The sequence below is a fragment of the Conger conger genome, chromosome 12 (assembly GCF_963514075.1).
Source record: "Conger conger chromosome 12, fConCon1.1, whole genome shotgun sequence".
NCBI classification, from domain to species: domain Eukaryota; kingdom Metazoa; phylum Chordata; class Actinopteri; order Anguilliformes; family Congridae; genus Conger; species Conger conger.
Window position 1 is genome coordinate 31782616 of NC_083771.1, and position 21292 is coordinate 31803907.

The following is a 21292-nucleotide window of genomic DNA, read 5'->3' on the forward strand; positions in this document are numbered from 1 at the left end:
TTCCTTGTCCTTTAAAAAAGTCTCATTTCAATTTTATTTCCAGGAGAACAGCCTTGACAATGTATATCGCACTTGTTATAAGAAGCCAAAGATTATATAAAAATTATTAGTATAGAATCACACAAAACCTGGTTTTGAACCAAAAAAAAAGATACATAAACACAGGACATTTCTTATATTTTGGAAACGTTATTTTCTCACTAAGTCTTGATTTTAATGCACATAAGATGATTTCCTTTTATTTATTTATTTTTGTACAAAAAAAAAATGAAAATAAAGACTAATATTTTACAAAATGAAGACCAGTGTTCTTGCAGAGGAAAGAGGATTTACACAGGAATTCCTCGTTTTCTGTACACTGGGTATTCCACCTCCACAGGGAAAGGAAACATAAGATAAAGGGTCTCATGATGGCCATGTCTCTCAAGGTGAGAAGATAAGACGTCCGTCCGTTTAATTCATTTGGAATCCAGTCCTCTTGGGCTGCTGTGATTTGGTCCTGTTTCTTTTTTATTCTTTTATTCGTGTATTTTAGCAACAATCATTTTGATCATTGAATGGGCATGTAAGGCCAATTGAAGCTGCTTCCGGACAACAACATATCCCGGATGAGTGTCTCAATTGGAGTTTTACCTACCAAGCGGACGAAAAAGAGCTGCTCGATCACCGACGAAGAGACGGTACGAAGGGATGGCAGTCGCAGCAAAAGCTTGCCAAAGCGACTGGGTTGATTCGGGTACTGGCTTCTAACGTATTCCTCGAGAGCACACTGAGACTTCTCCTGTAGACTTTCGATGTGCGCCACATCCGACAGGCCACAAGCGTCTGAACATTCAAAACAAAACAGAAAAAGACATATGTTATTTCATTTAATATTAGGATCGTGGGTCACCTCTGATATTTAAGACAAACACGTTCGTTGGACCTACAGCGCCATTTTGAACAGAAGATCAATAAGCCCGCTAACCCTCCCTATAATGTGCACATACACGAACCACAACAAAGAACGTGTTGCAAACGAATAGATTAAATGAGATGCAAAGGCCCTGCAGTGCTCAGCTGTAGGAGAGGTGGGATTAATCTTTCGTCTCATATAGGCCTACAGTAGATCCATGGGAATCAGGCAACACTACAGATCAGAATTAGGATACAGTACAACAATAGCCAACCGATGCGTCATGTTGATACATCACACCTGTTATATTGTCTGTTTTACGCAATACAAATGGAGTCTCCGTACGCAATCATATAGTAGGGGTGGGACAACCACAGTTAAAGCACGTCAAAAACTCCATGGCAACGGCAAGTGTGACCTCAAAAGAATCTACTGTTCTTCGACAATTTGGATTTTAGGGCAGATCTGAAAAGCTGACATTCGGTCTAGGATCTCACACTCTCGGTAAACATTCGGATGCTACCGGAGTCATTAAACTGAAACCACGAATACTAACCCACAAAACCTATTTGCAAAACTTTAACTAGCTGCCATGTGTGCAATCGTGTAAAATTATGTTTGATGTAACACCATCACGTATTCACAGCAAGCACCATTCTTTGGTCGTTATTGTGTTGAATACTGAACAATGGTCTCTAATTGGTCAGATATGAAATCCTATTTCTAACATCACTATGGTCCGATATAGTAACCAAAAGGAACTTTGAGCAGTTTTTCATCTGCATTATTTCATCCGACCTAGACTTGCTTTACAGTTCTGTCAGCTAACACCCCAACTAACACATAATGTTCTCACAATGTTACTGAAATGTTTTGTCAATGTTATGCAACATTGTGAGAATGTTTTGTGTTAGGTGGAACAGGCGTACTAGCAACACCACTATCTAGTCTCTCGCTTTGCTTTTCTTATTTTAATTTTACAGTAGTAGGCGAATTACGTTGCTGGAATAGTTGCATTGAATAAAACAATAACTGTTCTTTACTGTGTGTGTGTGTGTGTGCGTGCGTGCGTGCGTGCGTGCGTGCGTGCGTGTGTGTGTGTGTGTGTGTGTGTGTGTGTGTGTGTGTGTGTGTGTGTGTGTGAAACTGTCTGTATTGTCTAAATTCAAAACAACTGTTCGTGCAACTTAATTACTCACATAGAAGTTTGCTGTGCTTAGATTATGGTTTGTAGCCTAAATCTAACATATGTGGTCACTCCATAACCTTCAGGTCATGTTTTTATTTATATATATATATATATATATATATATATATTGTATATTATAATATATTGTATATTATATATTGTTGTTGTAGTAAAACTCGTGCCTTTAAAAATAATAACTGTCACAAATGCCGGCTAACAAAACCATCAATAAGGACTAAACATACGTTTAACACAGTGGACATGGCACAGGCAAAACAATGCTTAAGAAGTTTAATTCTGTTACATAGACTAATGCCAATTTCTCTATTGTTATATTGCAAGCATTAAAACACATTACTAATAGCAAATCTATGTAAAAATATGATGAATAAAACCAACATTTCCCCGGCGTGCCTTAGATTAAGAAATGTAGGCTACGGTTATCTAATTGCTTAAAATCTTCAATTTCCCGATATCGGAGAGACAACTGCTTCCGCTTTAAGGCATTCAGTAGCCTATTTAAGAACTAAGGAGTATGAGTTTTATTTCGGCATATTCAAGTGAATTGGCTAACAAAACAAAATTATGTTATATATCCCTGTGCAGGAACCTATACATTTATTAGAGGAGGGCTCCGCGTTTAAATAAATACATAATTAAATAAATAATCTTCTGCAATAATCATCAGCAAATAAACCAAAGTACATTTTCAATTCCGAAATGTGGACTGTAAACATTTTTGTACTTTTCAGATAGGCCTATATTGTCCTGAATTACTTTCTGCTATTTATTTCTTGATTGCATGTCATCCTGGTGAGGCAAAAAGACAAATCTCCACAGAAGCGGACAGTTCAATTCTAATCTAAATTACTCAACCTAATACAAAACGATAAATGCTGCAATCACGATGGGCAAATGTTATTCTCATAGGTTTATTCTTATAGGGAATGCTATTCTCTCTTCTAATGCTAAATATGAGACATAAATATAAAACATGCGCACAAACAGTGTGGACCATATATAATATCGATATCGTGCAAACATTCATTCTTGAGTCGTATTTAATGCAGTTACCCTAGATCTAGTCTAATCTAGATGGAAATCTATAGGCTAAATAAATAAATAAAAACAAATAAATAATTAATATATATGTTTAAAGCTGTAGCCTATAATTGCGTCTGAAGCAAATGCGCTTCGCATTTTGCTAGCAATAAAATCATTAATATAGGATTTTCCCCATTAGCCGGTTTACTAACATCTGACATGAAAAATATTCAGTATTCCCTGAAAGTAGTAGCCTATATGTAATATTGGCCATGGCCTCCTCTTTTCTGAGCAACCTCTTCTAATTGTGTTCACAGTACCCTACTTTGGTTTTAAAACACATAAAAACTAGTGCAGTACAATTTAAACAACTTTCCTATGGCCAAATGCTATTAACCCAACCCGAAAACATGTGTATTTTAGACACATTTGCGGCCAATATAAGTTCGACGCTTATGTTTTCCATGGTCTGATTGGGGCCTACGGGAGATTTTGCAGTATGTGCGTTGTCTTCTATAGCCTAAAAAACTTTACTGTTATCATTATTATTTTAAGATACTTTTTATAAACGATACGTGTCTAATACATTTTTATGTGTTTTAAAATGAGAATAATAGGCCCTGTTCAATAGTAAACCCATACGACACACTCATTAACACACTCTTTTTTCATCTGAACCTCCCCATGTTGCGCATTAAAAATGTTATTATGGGATATATGTAACATGTGGCAAAGTACTATCTCAAACATATGCGCTCTTCGTACATCCAATGTGGTAAAAAAAAACCTACCAAGTTCCCAAATTAATGCCAAAAACTATCAAATAAATAGCCCACATTGAGTGACTATGCTTAATTAATGGCTGTTCTATCAACCCTTTGAAAAAATGTGTTGGCCGCCATTCTGAAAAGGCCTGCTTAGCTTTATATAAATTGTAATCGTGCCAAATGTTGGCTCCATGCAAACACTGTACTTTAGAGCAGCATTTTATAAGGGGGAATCGTCGTCTTGAATTCAATGGCAGTGTAGGCCTATTATCTGTCTCTCCTGAACAAGACCTCTTGAATGGCCGTCTTCTGCTACTAGGCTACTCACCTGATGTGAAGAGCACTATCGCTTTGATGCAGCTGTACTCTGCAGAATCGACGTGGAGGGCTTTCAGTTTCTCAACCTGTTCCTGGAAGATACGAATGTGATCCATGAAAGCCACGACCCGGTCCGCGGACATCGGAGAGGCGTGGAGGCCGGCCGCGGCCAGCAGCGGGGCCACGTGCAAGGGCATGGAGCACTGAGCGGCATTCAGCACGAACAGCTCGCTCCAGGTCAGCCGGAGAAGGGACACCTGGTCCGTGATTTGAAGATCTGGGAAGAAAGGGATGTTCCTGGCCCATTCCACGGCACTGAAGAGCAAGCGAGCAGCCAGTTCGCAGATGTTTTCGATGCCCATTATATTGTTGGGCTGCATGCACTGACTGCCGTATCGAGAGGTCGGGTAAGGCTCGGCCCGGAGCAGTAACGATATGTATCCGGAGAGATAGCAGTGGCCGTTCAGAGGGTCCCCGTTCGTCAGCGCATACTGGCCTGGGTTAGGTTGTGTTGGAGGCATTCTTCCTCGCTGAACCGCTGACAAAAAGAAAGAGAAGAAGAGGAAATGCGCATCCTGAGCTCATACACATTACCTTACAACAGTATTTAATTCTACAATATTATGGTAGAATAATAGCGAGGTATTTTATTTAAATTAGATAAATAAATAACATGCTTTTGACACTTATATCGCACATTTATGCTTGATTTTCTATGACCTTGCACCAGCTTCAGTGCAACACATGCCTTTTTCACTTTTCCTTGTTTACGAGCTCTCACATGCACACACACACACACACACACACACACACACACACACACACACACACAACAACTCACTCACTCACACACGCGCGCATTAACAGAATAGCCTAAGCAATATACATATCTTTGTGTAATATTTGTACATAGTCACCGATATTTATGGCAAGCGAGCTACAACGATTACAACTATTAAGACTAGTGCATAGTGAATATATAGTTATGTACCCCCTAAACACACAATTAATTAACCATCTGGATTCAAAAGCAACCGCGCTTACAGCACTGTGGTTGTCAAGTAGTTTCCCCTCCACTTTCCACTACTTCCCATGCAAGCCCACGGCAACACTTTTACTAAACAGTTCAGAGTTATTACACCCAAACATGTATAGGCTCGCTATTGTAGTATTAAGCTATGGTTCAACACCAGACAACAGTTATCTTTTATTATATATATATATATATATATATATATATATATATATATATATATATATATATAATATATATTTTCATAAATATCTATGCATAAATTCTGTGAAAGCATGGTAGCCATAATCTATACAAGTTACATGTATTTATACATGTCAGTGCAATTAAATCACATGAGATATCATTTATGACAAATAATTATAAAATTATACTATGTATATCGTAATGCTGTCATTTATGAGTTGAAAAGCTGACTTATTAGTGACTTATTTCCCCGCACCTTAAAAATAATTTATATAATCCACATTTTTGAAAATATATAATAGGCTTTGCTCGAATATATAAGCGATTACATCTAATAAGATATAATGTACCATATGCGTGTACGAGAGCTGAATACAAACATTTCCCGAACACAGCTGAACTAAAATATGACTATTCTATAATGTAACTACCTTTTACTTCCATCGTTTACTAAAACTGACACAAATATTCGCCATTTATAAATTCGTGTAGGCCTATACATTTGTATTTTAATTTCTGTATCACACATCGCAATTCATCCTATATGAAAACATGCAGGGCCATACGCTGGGCTTTATTTCAATTTTGGATACATGAAATATGTTTTGTTTCAAACGAAGCGGTATGTTATTGTTACTTGAACACTAAGCAATTAATTCCCAAGCATACGGCATCCCCCATACACACCCTACGCCGACATATACACGCACGCACTCACGCATACAAAAGCACTTAAAAAAATTAAACATAAAACGATGGAAAGCTTTGTATACCAAAGAAACAATGTAGATATCTTTGATACCTATCTATATATGTATATATATTATATTCACCTTCCCGCCGCATGCCCACTTTTAAACACTTCTTTAGTCGACAATATTGGCATTGATTGCGATGGTGCTGGTCGATTGGACAGTTCCTGTTGGCACGACACGAATACGTTAAGTTCCTTCGGACACTCCTCTTGAAGAAACTTTTGCATCCCTCGCAGGTGAACTGACCATAGTGCTTGCCGCTAGATTTGTCTCCGCAGACCACACATTCAATATGTTGACCCTGTCCTGAATTTTGGCTATGTCCCTTATCACCAGCTGTCCCGGGTGTTGATGGGGGTCCAGGCTGACTGGGGGTCTGCGGGGTGTGTGGTGCTGCCGACGCCGCCTGCTGTTGCTCCCTTGCCGGCTGAGTTGCTGGGTTAGGGCCGCTAAGAGTTCCTCCGGCCACGTCTTCCTGCGGATCTCGCCACACGCTAACTACCATTGCCATATCTCGGGTCCAAAAAGTGCAAAAATTCAAGCTGATTGCTGTTTTTCAGAGAGCGGAAAAATAGGTCTCGGATATACTGTCGTGCAAAGTCAAATCCAAGCAGGCAATCACGTAGGACAAAGTAGAAACAGGCGACAGCCAATACATTCAAAATACAAGCAAAGAGGCGCCCGATCAGGATACGCACATATCGGGAGGCCAGTTCCAAGGTAAATCGCAGCCAGCCATTCAGGAAACCAAAATTCGGAGAAATAAAAATAAATAGGTAGAAAATTTCTAAAATGAGTAAAAAATAACCAAGTATGAGGCAGATGCGATACGCAGAAGAAAAGAAAAATAATACGGAAAAAATGCGCCGTCCAAAGTATGGCGAAATAAATCCCCTTTACTTCCTTGCTCCTTACTCCCGTCTCCACTGGCAGAAGAGCGAAAACACCGAAGAGCGGAATTTCATATCTGTATTTTGAATAAAACTGAGCGGAACCAACAAAAAATGACGTACCCCTGTAGTCTCCCCTCTCCACCAGGAACGGAGCGCAAGAAAGACAAAAACCCACACTATGTGCAAGGGGGAGACTAAAAATGAATGCGTTTTAACGAGAAGACCAGCAGAGCAATGTTTCCGAAACGAGGATCTGCGCGAATGTCTGTATACAGTGAACTTTGACACTACTATTGAAACTGACACGTTTCTATGGAGATCGCTGCGCCTTATATGGTGCTCGTGTCAAGGAGCCAAGAGAAGGGCTGCTGGCAACTGATAATCAAAGGCGACTGACTGGTCAGAGCCCTGCATTGGGGGGAGAAAATGGGAGGCTAAGGTTAGCCAAGCCTCCTTCCCTCTATTGGTTAGAGTCCTCGGTCCTTGCTACCTACGACAGGGGGAGGGGGGGCGGGGGGGTGTTCTGACAAGCACAATTTACACAGAGCTCGCCCTACGCTGCTATTTACTTTGAAAGCTGATTAGTATGGGTCGTCTATTGTCACAAAAGGAGACGAAACCTTGGATGGAACGGCTGAAATAGAAACGCTCGGCGTAGCCGATGTGAAATTTGCGGACGCGCCTGGCGAAACGGCTCGAGCTGAATCCTGCGAAGTTTCAGACGGTTTGTACTGTGTTGTTGCTTTTAACCATGCACGAACGCTAATAACATACTGCTCCGTACCACCGACGGCTAGTCTATGCGAATATAATTTTATTTCTTTATTTTTCCTCCGCATGGACGTTTATTTGAGCGAACCGGCGCCAGTCGTACATTATGTTACAGTGAAAAGAGCTAAAGTAGCCTGCTCTATATAGGCTATGTGTAGGCTGTGGTGAAAAAAAAAGACTGCGCTCATCAGACTTAAAAATATACGGATCGGGCTGCCATCTAGCGTACAGTGAACATCCATTGTGCCAAAGCAACTATAAATCATAAAGATGAAGTATTTTTCGAAAAATAATAATACTAATAACCCAATTATTCAGTGCTTTAAATATTTTACGGGGGCTTATATAGTTACGTACACACCGATCATATTATGCATTGGGCATTATCATAACGTGCTTTTTTCAGAAGATGTTTTAAACTGAGCTCATTTCAGACGCGAAGGCAGCGATTCAAGTTAGTCAGAATCGCTACCAAAGTTAGTTGCTATGAGGACTTCTTCATGGTATGTAGTTTGATTTATTTTATGATTATTTTTATTCGCGTCTATTCCATTGTAAACGTGGGGTGTTGGTGTGTGTCTGTGTGTGAGTTTGGGGGGCTGGCATTCGCCCATTCAACAGTGGACATTCATTTCCTTTCCACAACTTAAAAAAAAATAATAACTTGGTCATTTCTTCCTTGTGGTGAGAAGGTGAAGCGAATAAGATTAATTCAGACAAAGGGAAACCTCTGTAAGTGAATCATCAAGATTTTATTCTTTACAGCATGGCATGGGGGGAAGAGAAATTGTGTGTGTGTGTGTGTGTGTGTGTGTGTGTGTGTGTGCTGGGGGGTGGGGGGGTTCAAGGGTGGCGAATGAGAGCAAAGAGGAAAACCGCGAGCTACAGGGGGGACGGGACATTGAAACATTAAAAGGAGCAGTTCCCGGCGACGAAAACATGCTCACGAAACACAATTTCTGCAGGCAAGTACACAATCTCTTTATTAAATATTCACAGTCATATACACATATTCATGAATGCAAGCAACATGTATGCAAAGCAGACAGACTGAGCCAAATATTTAGGAACACATGAGTAGCCTATGCATCCTAATACAAAAAATTAGCCTACATTTCACTTGGCTGCTTGCATTTCGAAATTGCAATGTGCACAATTTCAAGATCGCATTTTTTTACATTTGTAGCAACTTTATCATAAAGGGTCCTCTTCCATATTGCATGCTCCTGGTTAAATGTGTTGTTCGGTGGCTTGTTCAAAAGATCATTGTCTGTTTTCTACCAAGTGTCAACAAGTAAAGAAAGTTATACGGGCGACTTAAACAGAAAACGGCCAGAATAGCAGCAAAGAAGCAAAGGTAACCTAGCCTACTGACAATTCCAAGTTTAATTTAATGCTATTGTGAAGTCCACATTGATAATCCAACCTGTGACTATGGGACCTATGTAGTCAATTAGTCAATAAAACAACAACCTCCTCGCAGTGTTTTTGCAATGAACAGTACGGTTGAAGATATGCACTGAAAATACAAAAGTCAAGGCATGTATCCAAATTACAGTTCAGTTATGCAAGCAGTTTTTGGCGAAGCTAGGCTACTTTGCCAACTTTATTCCAAACTGAGAAAGACGAACAGGACAGCGTTCTCGTTTTAAAAGTTGACATTTTAACGGCTTTTGTAACCTCGCACCCGACTTCATTATTTTGGTAACTTGTTCTATTGCTTCGTGAAATAGCCTGCTTTCCTTATATCCGCGCATAGGAAGTAATCAAGCGCTGGCTATATTTCGCGGCAGCTGAATTGTTACAGGTTGTCTGTAGGGTACTTGTGTGTGCCCGTGCTATAGTAGCCGATAAATCATACACAGTGAAAACAACTTCTTAAAACAAAATTAAGAATTTGAAAGACGTGTAAAACAAATTAAGGCATTCATGGGCTTTACACGTCTTTTCAAAGTACACAGAAAATACAATAGGTCCGCTGGCTAGAGTCCCGAACAAACTCCTCATCTAGACGGTAGCCTAACGGTAAAGACAGTTTATAGCTATACCTCGTATGTCTGTACACTGAAGTCTTCACGTGAAGGAAATGGTTGCAACAAATCGAGCCCCACTCGCTGGTATGCAATCTTTCATAACTATGTAATTTGTAATAGGCAATGTGCACTTTAAAGACCTATGCATGCTTCGTTTTGGTATATGTGTAACATATTGCATATTTAGCGAGTTGTCAAACGGTGGATTTGAACACAGCCTAATCCTTTAACTTAAACCTTGCGCAATAAGTTATAATTGCTTTTCCCGACGTTTAAAGGCTTCTTACCGAAAAGCCATCTGTAAAAACAATCAATATTTCTCCGTTCTGATGTTTATTGTGACCTAAGCAGACGATCTCTGTTTTTCCATCAATGCCCCTGTCTTTACATTGTTTTGAACTATGTGACAAGCTTGTCAGCGCGTTGGGGTTGGTTAAGTCGTTGGCAGGACGTAAGAAGTCGTGTCAATACATTTCTCATTGAGTCTTCTGCAATACGCAGCCAGTGACGCTGTTTGACATTCCAGGCCACACTATATCTGATAGAGCAGCAAGGGCTAAAATAACTGACGTTGACAATTAAAGATGCACTTTCTATCAACTAATTTAAGGATTAGAAAAAGAAAAGCCCCTGGTAAAAACTAAGGTAGCCTACTTCACGACAGGAGTTGAACATATTATTTTGGACTAATGTAGATGTATATGCCAGTTGAATGTATGGAACCCACAGAAAGAAGTAATCATGATACGAATATGAATCCAAAATGTAATTCTAAACATGTTATGGTCTTCTTCCTTGCCATATAGTGATAAACTTACGCAGGCCCAAATAGTAGCTTAATTAATACGTTTCTGCGAGTGTCATGAGCATTCTCTTGTGCAATTTGAATTAAAGAAGTATTTTGAAGATAAAACTGGTAGGCGTATCGCGTTAATAAATAAATATAATTAGACTTTTTTCATAATACACCCTATCCATCTTTTTCTTTCTTCAAAAATAAGCCCAGCTGTTGTGTTATAGCAGAGTAATCTTGCTCAGGGGCTCTACAAGCTTAAAGTGTAGACGAGGGTGGTATGGTTCTCTGGATATACGAGACTAGAGTGAAAAGAACACGAACAAATGAACAAAGTTGAAAGTCCAAATTATAGACACAGAGGTAACTGTGTGTGTGTGTGTGTGTGTGTGTGTGTGTGTGTGTGTGTGTGTGTGTGTGGCTGGAGTGAATCTGACTCGATGTTCAGAGGTACTTTCATGGGCTTGAAAATGTCCTCTTAATACGGGATGTATACATATATAGGCTACTAATTTGTATATGCCGAATTGTTTTGCACTAGTACTCAGAAACTAAATTTTTTTCAGAATTTTGATAAATAATCATATAGGGATTTCTGCTGTCCTCTAGTGCTAAAACATTCCTAATCAACTTGTGGTTGAACTGAGAGAAATTGTCAGAATACATCACTGCAGAAAAAAAAAAAAAAGTCTTAGGATGGGTGATAGGCCGACTCCTAATTAATTTGGAAGGTATCCGAAACCAATCTCATAAATCAATTAGCACGCACGGCTCGTCGTAGATCCACAGTGTTAACCGACTGGGAAACGACGTAGCAGTAGACGCAAGGTTAATATGATTTACCTGAAAAACAAAACTGTTCACTAGAGCCACATTATAAGGCCTTGTGAATTGTTACATTTAAAAAAATATATTATTATTATTATTATTATTATTATTATTATTATTATTATTATTATTTTACCATTTACTCATTAAATATAGAGCATAAGTTAGTTGTTTATTCAGCTTGATTATATATTTTTTTCCAGTGGCCTATGTTGATCACTAGAATAAAGAAGCTTGCAATAGGAAATAACATTTAAATAGGAAACTATAAGCCCCAGAGGTTTTTTTTACAGCACCAGATCATCACAAATAGAATAAGACGCAAGACCGGTCTTAAGAAAAGTCACTTTATTGTGAAACTGACTCGAATCCACATTAAATGTAGGTGATTATTATTATTATTATTATTATTATTATTATTATTATTATTATTATTATTATTATTATTATTATAAACACCATCCTTTAAATAACCTGGAAGTATCGGTGGCGTCCCATGTTAAAATTGTTAACCAGTATATATTGATATTTTAATCGTAAATTAATCTGTTCACTAAAATAATGTATTTACATTTTACGGTTCATCATAGAAGAGACACAGATACGATGAATACTTTTTTCAGAAATTCATAATTTCCGATATGTAGGAACAGTCTGTTGCGCTTAAAACGTTCTTCGCCTTAAATAAGTAATACTACTATTTTAATTGGTCATAACAAACTTTATGGGGATTTTTATGTGTGTTGTTCATACGCATTCACATAGCAATAGGCCTACTTAGAAGAAAGGGAACTTTGTAAATAACCTAATATCAATGAATGCAAGGAATGATGCTCGTCCTGTTTTACGATATTTGACGTTGCCTTTTAAATGATTTTCAAACAGATAATTAACACGCATTTGCCTGGTTAATTATACAATAGCAGCCTGGTAGACCAGTAAACGCATTTTGGACCAACACGTTGGCTATTAGGCTGTTTTTACTGTATTATGTGCAAGTCTTGCTTGGGTAATTATTTCTGTAAAATACTTGGGACTAGTGTAAGGTTGAGGTTTTTGATATTCAGCGATATTCAAAGCACACAAACTTCATATATTCCAGCCTTTTATCATAGTGTTCATGTTAATAAATAAACAAACAAATAAATAAATAAATAAACACATAAAACTAACATAATATTTGCACTTTGCCCCCACTTAACCAACTAGTTTTTTTCTATGGCATCTGTTTGTCCGCAGGAAACAAAAAAATATGTCTGCCACAAAGGAAACTAAGTTGAGACAAGAAATTGGTATGTCTGGTGAAGAAAAATTACATTGTAGAGGAACGTAACATTTAGAGTTAAGGTTAACAAAAAAAAAAAAAAAAAACATAGAAAGAGAGAAGATCCATCTAGAAGGATATCAATTTATTAATCATAGGTGCTTTGATGATTGCTCCTGTACTGCCTAAAATGTCACTCATGAAGCGGTGACTGAGGTGCATGAGTGTATTCTGCTGCTGTATACATGGCCTTCGCCACGGCGGGAGTCGGATTGAAAGCAGTAGAACAGATAAGAGCAGCTTCATGTTCCTTAATACATGATGTTCCCACCCAGTTCCTCACAGAAGTGAAGACCTTATTAAATGCAGCATTAGTGTACTGTAGGCAGTGTCTTAGGGCATTGGGCTTGTTACCCGTATGGTGCTGGGCTGCATCTTGCGTGGGGAACTATCACGACTATCCTGTACATGGTACATGGATTTCTTCAGCAAAAAAGTACTGAATTTATTCAGCAAATATCCAGCTGTATTAATCAATATCCTATCGAATGGAGGGGGTTTTCTCACACTGGTGAAGAAAATCAATGGTGAAACATTATACCAACAAAGTATTGTCATTTCTTTCTAGCTTGTTTTATAATAATAATAATAATAATAATAATAATAATAATAAGGTTATAGCATCTCATTAAGATACTGTATTTGCTTTCATTGAAGTGCATATTCAGTCTGCGAGTAACTCATTTATAATTTGTATTGCACAGTGCTTGTTTTCAAATGTTCATTGTGGACCTATGAAGACACTGTTCTGCATATGCTTTGTAATGAGCTGTGTAATGAATTTCCTCATGGAGGCTAATAAATGTACTTGTGAAATCTAATTTGAGAAGTCCATCTTTGTTTGATGAAATACATAACTACAGGTTATGACACTGTGGCCTTATTTAACCCCCCCATGTCTATTATTTGGGGATACAAAACTCTCTCCCTTTCTATATATTGACATGAACATAACTCTAACTAACGTGATAGGGGGCCGGAGTAGCCTTGCTGCTGGACTGGACATGCATTCTGTCGTCTGTACCTCCCTCCTGCTCCTCCTCTTCCTCCTCCTCCTCCTCCTCCTCCCATCCTGAGAGAGACAGAATGTACAGTTAGTTCCCGAAAAGGCGCTTTTCCTTGGAGGTCATGGAGAGTTTTTGGGAAGGTCAGGGAAGTGCCAGTGTGGCTCAGCAGACTTTCGGCCTTATTCCGACGACATCTTCCAACGGAAGGGAGCTTCCGCATCCAAGGAGGGCCTGGGCTTCCGCTGCGTCTTCACTTTTAGGGCGATTCTCCATTCCGTGAGGGGGAGAGGGGGGCAGACCCCCCCGAGCGTCACATACAGGACGGCGAGCAGAAGAGACTGACACTCCCCGCTTCTCACTCACTACTGTACCAACCAGCGTGCGCGTGGGAATCACACGGAAAGCGGCGCGGCCTTTTCTTAAGAGCCGCGCGTTGAGTGACATCTCCCATTACGGATAACAAGGCAGGCCGCACCGGCGCTTACGTTGTCCCGCGGCTTAACATTACTTATTTACGCTTTCCCGCAGAACGATCGCGCTCCCCTCTGCGGGGGACGCCCGCTCGGCGAGGCCGGGGGAGAGGCTGAGCGCATAGCGGCTGAGAGAGACGCTTAATGTGGCGGGGAACCTGACGCAGCACCCTGTTCCACAGACGTTTCCTGCGCAGGATGCCGAGAGGATATACGCGCGCTCGGATAAATAAACATTTTACATTCCGCCCTTTGCTGACAGTACTTTTCGGGTGTAATTTTTCCCTATGCAGACTGACAAGAGCAATAAACATTTTATTTTCAGTGGTATGAATGCCATAAATATTTCGCTGTATTCCCCTTATCCATATTGCCAGGATTGTACCGCCTAATATTGGTGCTCAGCTTGCGATGTCTGCTCCATTCTGCCAGAGTGCAGTCTGAGGAAAACGTGATGAAATAAACTTTACCATATGAGTCTGGAACTTTCATTTTGTCTCGTGGAGCTGTGCTTCCCCCTTGATGTAACACAGTGCGTGACATGGAGGAAGCATGGACCAATGAATGTATGGATTCAGAATGTGGTGTTTCATGTTGAATCATTTGTATCTCTGGAGATGTTTGCAGCATCACACTGTGCTGGAACTGTTGCTATGTGATCGTACTCTGTTATGACATCAACTCATTGTCTTCCAGCAGAGCCATCTCTCATTGACAGAATAATGCAGTCTAAAAGGAAAATACATAAATGCAAACACACAGTACATACACACATCAAAGTGCATTGCATTCCAGCGGTAGTAATGAAGTACATGTGAGTTTGTAATGTTTATCCTGTGAAGCTTATCGTCTGGACAAGATAATTACACTGAATCCACTCTAATATCTCTCTCTCTCTCTCTCTCTCTCTCTCTCTCTCTCTCTATCTCTCTCACACACACACACACACACACACACACACACACACACACACACACACACACACACACACAGATGCAGTGTAGACATGCACACTAATGTTGATGAGTGATATCACAGGTGAGGTGGCACTTGGGGACAGCTTTTATCTTTATTTCAAGTTAGTCTGACCAATCAGCTGCAACATATCCATTCCAGTTCCCCAGAGGTCTCACTTCTGCACAAGTGCTATTGTCTCTCCCCCCCCCTCTCTCTCTCCCTCTCTCTCTCTCTGTCCTTCCCTCTCACACACACTCCCTCCCTCTCTCGCTATCTCTCCCTCTCTCTGCCTCTCTCCCTACCTATCAGCCTACCTGCCTACCCCCTCTCTCTCTCCCTGCCTCTCCCCCTCTCAGCTCCCGGATTCTGTGTGTAAAAGTACCCCTGAATGATGGATCGTTGGGTCATTGCAGCTGGGCGCAGGATTAATTTGTTTCATTGATTTCTCTTTAGGCGGAGTGCCAGCGCTCGCTGTTGCCCCCCTGCGCCCCCCCCCCCCCCCCCCTCTTCGCCACCCCCACCTTTGCGGGAGACTTCCAGGCGTAATAGGCCATAATAGCCTAAGACAAATCAACCTCTTCTTGTAAAAATAGCGAGGACTAGCCCCGCCCGCAGCGAGCGGGGGGAACCGCCGGCTCTGTTCTCGCAGAGCCGTAATGGCGCTGACGCGGGGAACGCTCGCGGCCCGGCACAAACAGAGCCATAAGTCTGCGGCACTTTGGCCACTTTGTCACGGCTGTGAATGGGGCCTTAATGCCTGGCTGCCCGGCTGTTTGTGCTGCTCCGTTTGAGCCGCGATTGTGGTCTCTGCCCATTCTATTCCGACCGCTTTCAATTTGCCGACTGCTCAGTGCATGCGCGCAGTGCGGACTGCAGCGGCGGAACCGGTGGCTGCAGATTTGCCTGCCGCACCAGGCGATGTGCAACGTACACTCAAAGAGCCTGCCTTATTGCACTCTGGGAAATGTGAACATTTACTATGTGTAATTACCCATGAATTTAGATATTTTGGTGGTCCTACATCGGCGTTTTATAAGAGTGTTTCCTCTGCAGTGCCAACAAACAGAGTGCATCCTTTAAGGAAGGTAAGAGAGACTTTTAAGGATTACTTTCACATTGTGAGGAGGAATGGGGGGCGAGGAGGGGGGTGGGATGCGGGTCTGTGGCGGTCATTCATTTAGAACGCCGCATGACGTCTCCATGGAAACTGACAGGAATCCGCGAAGGTGCACTAAGGGGCCCGAGCGGTCGGGGACAGCGAGGAAAGGAGCGCGGTTTCTCCGCCCGTGACAGCGCGGCTTTTCTTCAAACCGCACGGAAAAACACAACATCGCTGCGTGCGGCCGCTGAACGCAAGCATATTACGCCCGTCAGTGGAGGGACATACACTTTTTTTGCTTGTGACATATTTTGATCGCAGGTCTAGGAAGCACTTATTAAGGGGAGGTTAATTTGCCTGCAATTTATAACCAAGAACAACAGAGCGATACTGTAATATAAATGCGGAGCAGCTGCTGTGTTGAATTTGAATTACATGGACGCCCCCCACGCGGCCCAGCCGAGAGGGTGTAGATCGTTACACAGAGGCAAAGTTACAGTTACTCCGGAATAAAGTGCCAGTAGGATACATTCCAACACACAAGTTGTTTTGTAGGTCATATCATAATGACTATGCACTCACAGCCTGTTACACAGTAGATGATGTAGGCTGGTTTAGGAAATCCTAAATATCTTCAATCTGTTCAGTTCCACACTTATAACCTGCTGCGTGTTCCGTATTAACTGTTGAGTAATTACATATTGATTTGTCTAAAATAAAATGTGAGTCATTTCATATCTCTTTCTTTGGTTCTCTTTCGATCCACATTCTGTTTTGCAGTCATTTGTGTGCTCGATTAGAGGCCGAACTTCCTGGAATCCATAAAAATTCCAGGTCAAAGATTGTCTAACCCGCCGAACGGAGAACGCCACGGAACATCAATAAGGTTAGCAACACTATCACACTACCTGCCTGGAATCGTTCACCAAGCTCACCTTAATTACACATCGAGAAGGAGGGTGAGTTTCATTTCATGGCGTGAGAGACTCAGGGCTTTATCTTCAAGGAGGACTCATGTCTCTCTTGGGCAAGTCTTCTCCCCGAGAGCCCTAGCCTTGAACGTAGCCTGAAAAGGCTAATATTTACAGAAGATTAAGTGATCACGCTGTGATAAGGTTCACACTTTCAATCTTGTGTGAAGTGAGTACAGCACTTACCACACAGCTTCTCTCAGATCTCCTTTATTTCCTAAGTGTCTCCCAAAAGGTCATCTGTCTGGTAATTGCTCAGCTGTGCTTGGGTTTATCTTAATTACTGGTACTGTGGTAACTGGTAATTCCCACGATATAGACGCACACGGCACTGACATGAGTTTTGCAGCCCTTGGCACGGACATTGCTTGAAACATATGGCAAAAAGTTTGTGCATAATCACTGGCTGCTTTATTTCACATACAGAAGGCCTGTTTAAATAATTATTGAAATATTGAAATACATTACTGTTTGAAAAAGAATATATTTTTGAGGTTTCACTGAAACTAACTATAAACAGGTTGTTAATGACAAAGTCCAACAAAACTTGCTTATATTTGTTCATATAAATTAATTAATTCATTCATTATCCTAACCCACTTATCCTGAACAGGGTTGCAGGGGGGCTGAAGCCTATCCCAGCATACATTGGGCGAAAGGCAGGAAACACCCTGGACAGGTCGCCAGTCCATCGCAGGGCACACACACCATTCACTCATACCTACAGGCAATTTAGACTGTCCAATCAGCCTAACCTCCATGTCTTTGGACTGTGGGAGGAAACCGGAGTACCCGAAGGAAACCCACGCAGACACGGGGAGAACATGCAAACTCCGCACAGAGAGGCCCCGGCTGACGGGGATTCAAACCCAGGACCTCCTTGCTGTGAGGCGGCAGTGCTACCCACTGCACCATCCGTGCCGCCATTGTTCATATAAATTGAGAGAAATTAATACTCAGAATTCCCTCTTATAAGCTTGTAAATCTTTCATTAACACAGAGAAAATGCATTCAAGTGAAAGAAGCCCTGAAGTCTAAAAGTTCAAACAGATACTTCAGTCAATAGCAGAAACACTATGAGGCACAACTGACAAATAGGATGCTCAACAAACGTGTAAACTCGAACACTAACTCATGAATCAACAAAACTTTTAGAGTATTTTTTGCCTTCAAACCTGCTTCTATTCACTGCCAATTCAGCTACATCAAGCAAGTAGGATGTCAGTCAACCAGTCAACAGATACATTTAATCTTTTCTAGTTGTGAATTTAGATAAATTGTTTAGAATTGTCCTGGATTTTCTACTAAGAATAAATTCTAAGGGTCCAGCAATTTTAAGAGTCAGCCTACTTTCATATTCAAAACATCCATTTCCAGTCAGTGTATGAAATAGAATTGGGATTCCACAAGCTGTTAATTCATGCTTATGCGAATGTTGCTATTGCGTGGGTTAGTAAAGGAGACAATGGTTTCTGGGGCTGCTTCTGCTAATCTCAGTCAACATAAATAAATAAATAAATAAATAAATAAATAAAAAAGAATCACTAAATAACCAACAAGTCTAACTGTGTTATATGTTATGTGCAGAATATGTCAAAGGTCGTGGACATATTTCCAGGGCCTATCAATAACTCTGACGTGCAGACTGATGCAGCTCAAATCTGCCCAGCTACGCTTCTGAGCAAACAGCTGCTGCCACCCAGGGCCAAAGGTCAACAGGTGATTGGGTAGATTTGGTTCCCATCCCTGTTGCTCCCTGGAAAGGTCATTTCATCCTCACTATGCTAATCACAAAGGTACATTTTAGGCAAGCCAAAATACAAGGGTCTTTAAGACGGAGCCCTAAAGTATAAGAACCAGGTATGAAAGATTCAGCTCTGTTCTTCCAGCCCGTTCTGTGGACATGGTAAATGCATGCTGGACTCGGAGCCGGTTAATTCAATCTCCCACTTGGTCGGGTGCTTATGACGGATATGCTGATAATTACATCATCTCTCATGTGACAACAGGGCATGTGTGTTCTGCTTAAAGGGCCAGCTGCCCTAATGGCCATGAAATATGAATGGCCAAGGTCACGGGGGCCTTTGCGTACACTTAGCATCAGCCACCAAGGTCAAATACAAAGGTCAGAGTGGGATGGCTTCTTCTGCGGAGCACAGCAGAGCAATCCGCGTTCACACATCCCGCTGGCAGTGATTTATGACGGCAGATAAGGGTACAGATGGGAAGAAAATGCTCTCTTTTTCTAATCCTGTCAGCCTCCGTAAATTCAGCAGAGCTCGTATCAATCACTGTGTCACACTGGATCGCTACTGTATGCCTTCAGCATAGATTAAAGGGCTTTGTCTCTGTCTCCCCGCTTGCTAGACACAACTTCTATTGTCTCTCCTTATTTCCCTGGAATGGGCATTTCCCGTGCCAATATGCTGCTTCTCACTCGAGTGACCTCAATGCCAACTATCATAACGAAGGTGGACAACGTACAAGTCTGCCAAATGTAGTCGAAAATGTACACGGCATATATTTTACCCCCAATGCGGGGGTATCAGCCCCAATATACTATGCACAATAATATGTGTAAAAAAACGAACACTTGGTTTATCTTATGCCTATTATTTCGCCCACTGACAGTATTGTAATTGTTTCTTGCAGCATTGTTCAAAAGCACAGCAGTAGAAGAGTGAGATATGAGGCTAAGTGATGCATTAGTTGAGAAATTGGTATGTTAAATAAATATGTTGCGGACCTGAATCCCAATTGAGGCATCATTATTGCACCTCAGAGAGAAAGTTACTTAATCGGAACCACCTCAGCAAACAGCCAGACCCCGTCCAAATCTGGAACATGGACCGAAATAAAAATAGTTTTTCCGGGTTTTACTCTGTGTAGCTTTCCGGCTAACTGCTTTGTGGAACAGGCCCTAGCTCCCAAACCATCATGCTACACCACCACCCTGCTGCCAATCACCAGTGACACTCCAGCGTGTACATCTTAAGACTGGAGCTGGCAGGACTTAATTTGTGTTCAGGCATCAGCTCAGCATCAAGCCTGCATTTTCATGAGTGGAGACCCTCGGAGTGAATGCCATGTTGCCTTGAGTGTTCTGACACATTCCCATGTTTCATTGATCTTTCACATCCATCAATACAGTAAACTTGTCAAGCGAAACAGGAACCATACACGCACCCTAGACCAAGCTGGAACCAAGCAAGAGTTAGGTACAGTACGTGCCTGAATGATGTTGATAAGTCATTACAATTGTACAACTGGGTTTAAAATATTGTATTCTTGCTGCTTCGAGGGCAAACCGTACCACTAGTAGTGATTATATTTGCATTGTATTGTGCTATTGCATTGTACGCACCTACAACCTCCACCCATTCAAAACCTTAAAAAGGGAAATAACAAAACATTTGCGGACGGAATCTTTTCAGATACTGCGCAGAAATGGGTGCCGACTTAGCAAAAAATGTTTTTCATACAAATGCCAGAACGGAAACAAGGCCCAGGCCAAACATTTCAACTTATTCCACAAAAGAAATATTGTTCTAATAACAACACTAGTGTTTCCGTTGTGCATGTATTTCCTGTTTCTCCACATAAAGATCACAACCAGATAAAAAGCACCACTATTGTCACTCATATTGGCTCACACATTTTTTCTTTCTTTTCATTTAGTTATTTAAGTATATATATATATATATATATATATATATATATATATATATATATATATATATAATGAGTTAGCCCCCGATGCACAGGGTGCACAGTGCTCTTGTCTTGTATTTTTATTGACAAATCCCGCCAAAGGATATGACCTGGTGGACCTATGACATTTGAAACAGCTGACTGTCATTTCCAAATACTTCTGCTGATTTATGCAGAACCCATTGAACGGTTACTGGATATTGCAATTAAATGTAGGTTTAAAAAAACGGATGAAATAAATTCAGGAA

The 21292-nt window shown here is 41.0% G+C and overlaps 1 protein-coding gene and 1 long non-coding RNA gene across 2 annotated transcripts; one reads left to right on the top strand and one right to left on the bottom strand.

The window, feature by feature from the left end:
* Window positions 1-6: 6 nt before the first annotated feature.
* Window positions 7-7481, bottom strand: nr2f1b (nuclear receptor subfamily 2, group F, member 1b). The gene is made up of 3 exons (XM_061263833.1): window positions 6266-7481; window positions 4224-4751; window positions 7-825 (listed from the first exon to the last, which is right to left on the bottom strand). The coding sequence occupies exons 1-3, from the start codon at window positions 6696-6698 to the stop codon at window positions 551-553; spliced, it is 1236 nt and encodes a 411-aa protein (XP_061119817.1). The 5' UTR covers window positions 6699-7481; the 3' UTR covers window positions 7-550.
* Window positions 7482-7668: 187 nt separating this feature from the next.
* On the top strand, window positions 7669-14783 carry LOC133142559 (uncharacterized). Its single transcript, XR_009710196.1, has 2 exons — window positions 7669-7804; window positions 14365-14783. It is a non-coding gene; the product is annotated as an uncharacterized LOC133142559 (long non-coding RNA).
* Window positions 14784-21292: the final 6509 nt, after the last annotated feature.

Bases quoted from the DNA above. Each gene is read 5' to 3' on its own strand.
- nr2f1b (XM_061263833.1), bottom strand. From the start codon at position 6,698: ATGGCAATGGTAGTTAGCGTGTGGCGAGATCCGCAGGAAGACGTGGCC. The intron at 4,752-6,265 runs GTGAATATAATA...TCTTTTTGTCAG, and splicing joins AGTGGGCATGCGGCGGGAAG to CGGTTCAGCGAGGAAGAATG. The intron at 826-4,223 runs GTGAGTAGCCTA...TTGAATGTTCAG, and splicing joins GATAGTGCTCTTCACATCAG to ACGCTTGTGGCCTGTCGGAT.